Below are 10,196 nucleotides of genomic sequence, written 5' to 3' on the forward strand. Positions count from 1 at the left end.
GGTAATATGCCCCATCTACAACAAGGGCGACAAATTGGACTGTGAGATTCGTGGGAAGTCATCAGGCCGGAATCCTCCAAAAATGCCGGGAACAACAAGTCCCTACGCACCATCTATTCATCGACTTCAAAGCCGTATACGACACGATCGATCGTAACGAGCTATGGAAAATCATAGACGAGAACGGCTTTTCCGGGAAGCTGATCAGACTGATCAAGGCGACGATGGATGGAACGCAGTGCGGTGTGCGGATTTTGGGTGAATTGTCGAGTTCATTAAAATCGCGCAGGGGGCTTCGACAAGGTGATGGTCTATCCTGCATGATGTTCAACACGAGCGGTGGGCGATCCAGTCGACTTATCTGCTTTGCCGATGATATTGATATAGTCGGCAGATCATCTGCGGCGATGGAGGAGATCTACCGCAAACTGAAACGTCAAGCATGAAGAATTGGGTTGATGATTAATACGTCCAAGACGAAGTACATGCTTGCCTGCGGATCCGAGACCGACCGAACCCGCTTGTTCAGCAATAACAAGGTCACAGTCGACGGCGACGAGCTGGAGATAGTCGAAGACTTTGTCTATCTCGGCTCACTGGTGCGGGCAGACAATGATACCAGCCATGTGATCCGTCGGCGAATTATCAACGGAAGTCGTGCCTACTATGGACTCCACAAGCAACTGCGGTCGAGAAGACTTAGCCCTAACCTGTATATGACGCTCATCAGACCGGTTGTTCTCTACGGGCACGAGACATGGATATTACTCGAGGAGGACCTGCGTACACTCTGAATATTGTTTATTGTTTATTTATTTTTAATCCATCGAACGACTAGTCTAAATGGATGGGATGGGAAAAGCACAAGGCATAAAAACCCATCGATGAATGTAGCAAATACAATACATGAACAATACAATAGTTTGTCAGGATATTTAAAACTAGTTTTAGGGATTTTACATAACACATTAAATATAGTGGATCAGAAAATAAAAGTAACGATAAGATCTAACATCAAGTACTACAATAAAACGATTTCATCTTAACATTGAAGCCCGTAAGCGGTTCACAAACATATCCGGGGTCATATTAAAATCAAATTCGCTAAATTTATCATTAAACACTACACACATTGCACGGATAGGCTCGTTCTGGCCGTAAAGTGTACGATGAAAACCAAGCCGAAGGAATTCGCGACTTCTTAGTTGTCTAGGCATCACGTTGAAGTCAATCCTCTCAAGAATGTTTGGTGCATCAATGCTTCCGAGTAGCAATTTTCCAACGAAGGCCGCTTTCATGTATTCTCGTCGATCAGCAAGGGTATCCAGTTCCAACCAAGAGCATCGTTGCGTATATGAGGGAGATTGTTCCGGAATCGGCCACGGGCGAAGCCGTAGTACTGAGCGGGTAAACTTAGATTGAACGGATTCGATTCTGTGAATCCAGTTGGCGTGACTAGGGCTCCAGATGACTGCCGCTGACTCAAGATGCGGGCGAACCAAGGCACAATACAAAGTCCGTAGGCAGCGTAATTTGGTAAATTCTCTGGTAGTTCGCAAAATAAAACCCAAATTCCGGTTCGCCTTAGCTACTACATGGCTCAAGTGATGTTCAAATGTCATTTTGGAGTCCAGTATTACACCTAGATCCTTTATTACAGGAACTTCGAGGAAGAGTGTTAAGAACCATATTTGGCGGCGTATAGGAGAACGAAGTGTGAAGGCGAAGTATGAATCACGAGCTCGCGCAAGCCTACGGCGAACCCAGTATACAGAAGGTGGTGAAGGCTGGCCGGATACACTGGGAAGAACATGTTGCGAGAATGCCGGACATCTGTCCTGCAAAACAGGTGTTTGCTACGAACCCGGTAGAAACAAGACGAGCAAGGGCGCAACGAGCGAGGTGGTTAGACCAAGTGGAGCGTGATCTGGCGAATGTGGGATGTCCGAGAAAAATATTTATCCAAACTGGAATTTGAAAAACATTGATTTTTCCCTTAAAAATGGGGTTTAAAATATTATTCTTTTGTGGCCAAGCCGGGGATGAAGGGGCGAGGCGGCATGAAGCATGGCACATGTCTGATGTCTCCTGCCCCAAGTCACAAGTCTGATGTCCCAGGTCTCAGGATTCATGTCTCATGGCCTTTATTCTGCGCCGCGTGTGAGGTGCCGATAGTCGAGTCACCCAAGTCACTCGATTCCAGAAGTCCCTTTAGGTGAGGAACGACACTTCGGATGAACATCGGGAATCAACCTCTGTCACTTCACTTAAGCCGACTATCGGAATAAGGTGACTAGAGTCCAGTGACGGTAAGGTGACTCGACTATTGTCACCTCACGCGCGTTTCAGAATAAGGAGAGGCGTATTTTTTTTTGATTCCGGATTTGGCTCTGGAACCGCCCGAATAAATAAACGACTTTCGGGTTTCGAGTTATTCCATACGTAGGTGTGCAGGTGTGCGTGAGAACGAGCGCAATTTTTACATGGAGCTGTCATTTTGTTCTCCCTTCTGGATTTTTTCGCCCGGTTCTTCACATCCGGATTGCCTTTTTTCGTGTCCGGATTGCACTGGACAACAGATAGTACGATTTTGCTTGGCTGAGAGGTTCAAAATTGTGGCAATAATCATTTTCCCGTTCATTATTTTAACTGTTTTGCTTTCAGCCAAAAACAGCTGTTTAATGTTTTGACAACAACGTTGAGAGTATTGGTGAACTTCTCGCAAAACTGACTTTCTTCTCAGGGCGACTCCGTCCGTTTTTCGAGCGAACCTAGGTTGCCTCTAGAGCAATAAATGAGCACGATGACAGCAGTTAGAGCAAACCTAGGTTGCCTCTGGGTTGCCTCTAGGTGAAAAAAAATACGGTATATGTCTCAGGTCTCATGTTTCAGGTTACATTTTTCATGTATCATTTCTCGTGGTTTAGAACTGAGGTCTCATATCTCAGGACTAAATTCTCAGGTTTCAGGGCTCAGTTCTCTGGTGTTTCATGTCTAAGGTCTGAGGTCTCAGGTTCTCCAAACTTAAAAAAATTGTAAGAGTTTCCTTTAAAAATAACTTTCTTTTCTCTCAGATATCATATTCATTGCAGAAAACCATGAGAAAAAAAGTGTAAAAATCGTTCGTTTATATTATGATCATTTATAGGTTGTTGTTGGACAGTTCCTCCTCAGCCTTGATCGAGTTCGGTCGAGTTTTGCTCACCTCGTGATAAAAGGCTATTGTTTAGTATTGTGCGGTTAAAAGAAGAAGTGTGTGGCCATGAGCCCATCTCCCGGTGATCATCCAGATAGGTTGATCCCTGTTTGGATGGACCAGAATAAACGATTCGGTCGTTTACATTACATGTTCCTTCGGGGAACAGATGGCAAAAGTCTTCCTAAGAACCTTTTACAATTGGAAAAACTGTTGAAAAATATGCCGGTAAAGTTGAGAGTGGCTACTATGATAGCAAAAAACAATGGTACGTGTTCAAAGTGCGATGTGAAGAACAAGTGAAAAACTCGAAAAGCTAACAAATTTAATAGATGGAACTCCAATTGAAATCGGTCTTCATCCACACTTAAACACACGGAAATTCGTGGTGCAGTGTAATGAAGTCGGAGAAATGGAAAATGAAGAGATCCTCGCAGAACTTGTGTCACAGAACATAACAAATGTTCATAGAATTACAAGAAAATCATCAAACGGAATCGTTGGAACATCGACATTTATTCTAACTGTGAACAGTACCGTCGTGTCCGAATATATTGATTTCGGTCTACTGCGGTTAAGAACTCGAGTGTACTATCCGTTACCAATGTTTTGCCGAAAATGCCTGCAATATGGACATCCCAAGGCCAAATGCACAAACCAAATCTCGTGTATCAAATGTTCCGGTCAACACGAAAGCGTAACGTGTGAAAACGACCCATTTTGCTTCAACTGCAAAGGAAACCACAGTCCAGTTGACCGAAGTTGTTCGATCTGGAAAACCGAAGTTGCCTCGCTTAAACTCGCCACCGATCAAAATATACCACTGTTCGAAGCCCGAAAAAAAATATCATCCATCACCACCAGCAATAATAACACCATCTATGCAAGCGTAGCCAAATTGCAATCTCGTCCTATATCGGATAACAAACCGAAACCGAAGTCTTCCAGCACCGATCCGAATAAAGCTTAACAACAGAAACATCAACCCAATCTGAACATCAAACGAAGCCACCAAAAACCGAATGTATCACCAAACGAACAACCCAGTGCGAACGTGCAATCGGACTCTCCACCTAAAAAAAGGAATGACCCCCAAACCAGCTGCTCTTCCTCAGATCCAGAGATGGAAGTGAATTGTGATCAGAGCAAAAATAAAGAAACCCCCATCTTCACTTATGCGCGTCAGTGCAAATCAACCACTGTCTCGCATGATGAGAAGCTTCCAAACAAACCCAACCCTTTTCCTTTCCCTAAACCCAAAAAACCCAACCTTAGTTTTAAAAAATAGATGTAGTGAAATTGACCATCGGCCAAATAAACTTTGTATTAAGTAATAGGCCTAATAAACATATGTTAATAAAAAAAAATTATAGGTTGTTAGATGGAAATTGACAGGATAAAAATAAGTTCGAATAATTCGGTGACCTACTGATAAGGATAATTCGATAAAATTTGCCGGATTTTTATATTTTTTTATAAGAAATAGTTTCCGAGTAAAAAAATTAAGTTTCTTCCTTCTCGAAAAAAAACCTGACATTGGTAGTTTAAAAACAGAGAAAATATTGATTTTTTGCCCAAAAAGTCCTAAGAAGCTCATAATAAATTTAATTAGAGTAAGGTGGGGTAAAAGTACGAGTCGGGTAAAAGTACGTTTTGAGATTATCACAAACCGAGAACAGTAAAATTCAAAACTCTGGCATGGATTGATAGTGATTTGGACTGTTTCCATCCAGATATAATTTTTATTTGGAAAAATTTAAAATACTCCGAAAAATGAGGCAAAGCAGCTTTTTTGCCAAAATGATTTTTTTTTTTTTTTTTTTTTTTTTATTAATAAAATTAACGTTTATTAGGCATTTAACTTATATGTACAAGTAATAATTTGCCGAGGGTCACTTTGAATTATAGGAAGGGGATGTGGGAGGAAAAAGGAATGGGAAGGATGTGAGGAAGAGGGGTGATTAGGGTATATCAGGTGGCCGCACTTGCTGCATACTGCGCGTCACGACTGATCGGGTACAGTGTGCTACCATTTCTTCACGAACAACTTCTTTTGCCGAAGTTGCAGGAAGAGAGGGTGGAAGAGGGGTCCTTTTTCGAGGCGGTGAATCTGAACCCGAACTGATGATATCAGTTTGGGAGGATTGCTGCGGTGCTGTTGGTGTGTGTGGTTTTTCTAGCGTTCTTTTTTGGTTCAGGCTCGTCTGTTGGTTTGATTCTTCTTTTGTTTTGTTTTGTTGCTGATGTGTTGTAATCTGTTGTTTCTGGTTGGCTTTAACTGCGTCCGCGTAGCTGGTTGTGCTGCTGCTCGTGTGTATCATTCGTCGGGCTTCGTTGATCGGGATATTTTTATCGGTGCTGAGTTTTTGCGCTGCTGATTCTGCTGTCCAAATGGGGCACTTTCTATCCAAAGGGGAATGACCTGTTGTTTTACAGTTTCCACAAAAGGGTTCGGCTTGGCAGTCGGCACTATCATGATTTCGGGAGCAATTTTTGCAAGCCAACAGATTTTTGCAACGGCTTTTAGGGTGACCGTATTGCAAACATTGTCGGCATAATAGGGGCTGTGAATAATATATGCGCGTGCGAACACGAAGGAGTCCGAAATTGATAAATTCCGGAATAATGGTACTGTTGATTGTTAAAATCAGCGTTGATGTTCCTATGATCCCTGCGTTGGTTTTTTTCGTTATGCGGCGGACGTCGATGATTTTTTGAGAGGATAATTCTTCCAGCAGTACTTTATCTTCCATTCCATCCACTTCTCGGCAGGTGACCACTAATTTCCGTTGATTTAGGCTTGGATGACGACCTATCATAATCGGTGTACCATCTAACAGAGTTGTTAAAGTTGTCAGCAGTCTTCCTTGGTTCTTGTTCCTGATTTTGAGCACGTACCAATTTCGGGACTTTTCGTAAAAGGCTCCTTCAATTTTACCCGCAAAATTCTCGACGGAACGTCCAATCAAGAACGGGTTTTTAGGCAATTGTTTCCCTTTAGCACCTTGAAGCGTTAAATAGTATAACCGACCGTGTAAACTTTGGGCATCCATCCATTCCGGAATGGTCCGGTTTGGATGGTCACCCGGTGATGGGCTCATCACCACGCGCTCTACAACACTTTATTTAAAGAAAAAAAAAATCACTGCCTTTTGATCGAGGATCGAGAAAAAGTACATCCGACTCCAACGAAGGCTAGAACACCTCGCCAAAATGATGTAATATTTAAAATAACGGCAAACATGTTTGAGCAATCAAAATTCTGGCTTTCAATGAAAGTCTTAATGTGTCTGTTTAGTTGTTTCTAACCACTATCAAATGCCAAAGAAAGAATTTAATTAATATGTCTCTGTTTAGCACAATAAATTCTAAATCACAAGAAACCTTGAAGAGGCAAAAGTACGAACTGCAAGTGGGGCAAAAGTACGAATGATATACAGGGTCTACTGAAGTTAATCTTTAGGAAAGTTTTAACTTCTTTCTAAAATTCACTGGGAACATCAGCGTGTATTTTTATTTCTACAAAGACTTGCTCGCGCTAAAAATTGCTCAAATACAATGAGAACTGGGTTTCGTAAACCTGATGAATATGGACAAGAACTCCAAATTCGCGCAGGTTGTTCGCCCATGTATAGGATTTGTATCACAAGCGAACACAGAAGTTACTGCTGTAAGCAAAGATTGATATAAAATAATTTTCCTCTTGACTTCATGCAGAATTGTGGAATTCTGAATGTTCGTACTTTTACCCCACATCATTCGAACTTTTGCCTCAGAGGTGGGGTAAGAGTACGTTTCGATAGCAGTTTGGCATTTTCACTACTGCTATCAAATGCGTCGATCGATTATCTTCGTAATTTTTTAAAAGAGAGATAAAAGTCTAAGGAATCCAATGCTGTTCTTGGTTTTTTTTGGAAAAACAACTGCAAAATTTTTTAAAAATAGGATGGCACTAAGGTCGTACTTTTACCCCACCATACTCTATTAAAAATATTCAAATGTGGTTTGTAAAAATACCAGCTTTCCGAAACCGAACTTTAACGTTTTGTTCGGAAGAGTTTATTAATTTGGTAAAATTTACTAATAATTTGTAAAATAAGTACGATCACACAGTTTTTAGTACATTTAATCTGTTTTCGGTGTAGTTGATGAATTATTTGAAAATGTTTGATAAGCAATTACTAATCAGGACTTACCGTTTCTCGTAGTCGATGAAATCGGCAGGCGAATCACCGGTCGAAGATCGACGGGACCGCCGATTGGGTTTCAGGATGCGCGGCGTATGAATTTCACGAGCAATACTCTGCGGAGAGCGTTCTTCAAAGTCGGCCAGCTCACCGGGAACGAACTCAAAACTGGATTCCAGCGGGACGGGATCTTCTACGTGAAGAAACTGCCGCCCGGGATCCGTTACCCGTATTTTCCGGGCTAACAGTTCCGGATTGGCGTTGTTGATAAGTTCGGGACGGACTTTTGGAGATGTGTCGTCACTTTGTTTGACAAAGAAGGGTGGAGGTGGTGGCATAAGACGTGCAGCCTGGACGTCGATCGCCGAAATGATCGGTTTGGGGATACCGGATGTCGACGGACACCATGTGCGACGTCGAGATTTATCGCTGTATTGCTGCAAATGTGTTTGCGAGTTGATTAATTGATTGGCGCGCATGTTGATGGCGTTTTGTAGCTCCAACGTTTTTATTTTACTGTTTTTATTCTGTTCGGAGCGAAGTTCTTCTTGCAGCCGTTTAATTTCACGTTCGAGCCGTTTCATCATTGCAGCTTCGGATAAAACTTCATTCACTTTAGGTTTGTTTTTGATAGTTTTGGCTCGCATAGCAAAAGATAACGTGTAATAACTTTCATCGAAGGCTGCCGGGGTGATGTTGCAAATCATTGAAGTCACAGCATTTCCTCCGAGGGAAGCCTGTAGTATACGTGTTAATTTGGAATCTCGATAGTTGATGTACTTAAGATTGTCCGCATTTTCACTTAGTTTTTGGATAACAAGGCTTAGGGACAGTAAACTTTTGTTAATGTGAGCACCTTCTTTGAGCCTTGATCCGGTCGCTCCTGTTTGATCTGCCCGTTCGCTGCCGGCCAAGTCAACCAGGTTGAGGGTACTGATCTGAACAGCATTATTTTCAACATCTTCCGAGCGTCCACCGATTTCACTGGACTCGATTGTGATCCTGAATATCGTGTGCGATCGGCTGGATCTTTCATTCATATTGGTATCACCGATCCGTTTTGCTTTATTCCCTTCATCTAAATACTGCATGATCTGTTCCGGACAGTTTGTGATCACTTCTTTGTAATTCAACGAAACATCGCCGCACTGATTTTCGAATATCTTCAAATTAGCATTGCTTTTATCGAGCAGATCGAAAATCTTCTCATTGTAAATCTCAATATAGCCAACACGAATTAAAAATTGGCGATCTTTGTTGTTTTCGATCTGTCTGAAAATTTCTTCAGCCGTCAACGGAACAACTCCCGGTTCATCTTCGTCCCCCATCATGGTGTACGTCTTGCCGGAGGAAGTTTGACCATAGGCAAAGATCGTCCCATTCATGCCGTTTAGTGCCGACACAATCACTGGTCGACAAACACGCTGAAATAGATCCTGAGTCGATGTCGTTTCATCGAAGATATGATCTGGAATTTCAGGAGAAATAGAAATTTTGCTCAGAAACTAAAAACACAATTGAACTGAACTGTTCTGAAAGATCAATAAAAAAAAATTTACGTTCTCTATTTAAAAAAAATGCATTCCTTTTAACATTATCATAAAATAATTATGACCCTAAGAAAAATTATTTTAGGAATAGGTAATTTACGGAAAGTTTAAACGTAATAATTTTACTTTTTACTTTTTTTAAATTAAAACAAATGTAGGTACCTATAACATTTAAAACGAAAAATACTGAATGACTTTCTAACTCGGAACTGAAAACCGTTTGAAACGTGACGTTGAAAACGTGACGATAAACATTGTGATTCAGTCGAGAGTCAAAATATAAATATTCAAATAAAGTAATTACCTATAATGATTTTTTGTACTCTGAATTTCAAATAAAAACCCAGATTAAAAAAAAAATAAAAAGGTCGTGAAACTTATGAAGTTGGATGTAACAAGAAAATTTTGACTCTTATTTTAACATCTTGTGGAAGCTTCATTTTACTTTTAGGAGGAATAAACTCAAGAGTTTTAAAAGCTTAAATAAATCAGCAAAACAGACAAGCTTCAAACCAACTTACCAAAAATAAAGGGCTCTCCATTTCCGACGTAGGCGATCGTATTATCACGTATCCGCCATTGTGATGACTGTCGGGAATCCTTTTCGCGCTTGATCAACGGCCGAACCTTGATCGATACTGTTATATTATCAGCCATGGCTGAACAGTTTAAAAAACAAAAATCAGGTATTTAAATTTATATTTCACACAAAATAAAGACACGTCTTTCTTGAAGACCGATGAATTTACAACGGTTTTTCGCACATTCCCCAGTTTTCACGTGAAACGCCCAGTAGGCCGGGTTGCTACATAAACACGGGGCTACTGTGCACATTCGTTTTTATTCAAGACATCTGTTGACGATCTAACAAGTTGTTAACGATCTGCTGATATTATAAATTGCAATATTTATCCACTCACGTCGTTTTGTCACGGAATTATACGGTGATCGGAAACTGTAACCAACAAAGCACTGCACTCTGTAGCAATAAACAAGCACTTAGCGCTTACACGGAATCAACCGTTCGCTTCCAAGGATATTTTTAAACTGAGCAACCGAAAAAACGATCAGATTGCACAAATTTCTTCTTCTTCTCTTTCTTCTTCTTGGCTAGCTGATTAAGCTAAACTGCCAAAGGTTGTCAAGTTGTAGGGATGTGTATGGGCCTCATGCGGCCTCTTTTGGTTCGTTTGACGTTTCTGATTTTAGCGTTTCACGCTCTGATGCACCATCCAGGGGGTGGTGATTGTTTTTATTGATAGT

At 41.2% G+C, this 10,196-nt stretch overlaps 1 protein-coding gene across 1 annotated transcript; it reads right to left on the reverse strand.

The window, feature by feature from the left end:
- Positions 1-5,157: 5,157 nt before the first annotated feature.
- LOC129752687 (uncharacterized) lies at positions 5,158-9,963 on the reverse strand. Its single transcript, XM_055748456.1, has 3 exons — positions 9,455-9,963; positions 7,393-8,851; positions 5,158-6,316 (listed from the first exon to the last, which is right to left on the reverse strand). The coding sequence occupies exons 1-3, from the start codon at positions 9,588-9,590 to the stop codon at positions 5,158-5,160; spliced, it is 2,754 nt and encodes a 917-aa protein (XP_055604431.1). The 5' UTR covers positions 9,591-9,963.
- Between the last annotated feature and the right edge of the window lie 233 nt (positions 9,964-10,196).

The sequence above is a fragment of the Uranotaenia lowii genome, chromosome 3 (assembly GCF_029784155.1).
Source record: "Uranotaenia lowii strain MFRU-FL chromosome 3, ASM2978415v1, whole genome shotgun sequence".
NCBI lineage: Eukaryota > Metazoa > Arthropoda > Insecta > Diptera > Culicidae > Uranotaenia > Uranotaenia lowii.

What these genes read in the sequence shown, in the direction of transcription:
- LOC129752687 (XM_055748456.1), bottom strand. Translation starts at nt 9,590, where the DNA reads ATGGCTGATAATATAACAGTATCGATCAAGGTTCGGCCGTTGATCAAG. An exon ending in TGGAGAGCCCTTTATTTTTG is followed by an intron (nt 8,852 to 9,454) that starts GTAAGTTGGTTT and finishes CTGAAATTCCAG; the next exon opens with ATCATATCTTCGATGAAACG. An exon ending in TTCATCGACTACGAGAAACG is followed by an intron (nt 6,317 to 7,392) that starts GTAAGTCCTGAT and finishes CTTTAAATAAAG; the next exon opens with TGTTGTAGAGCGCGTGGTGA.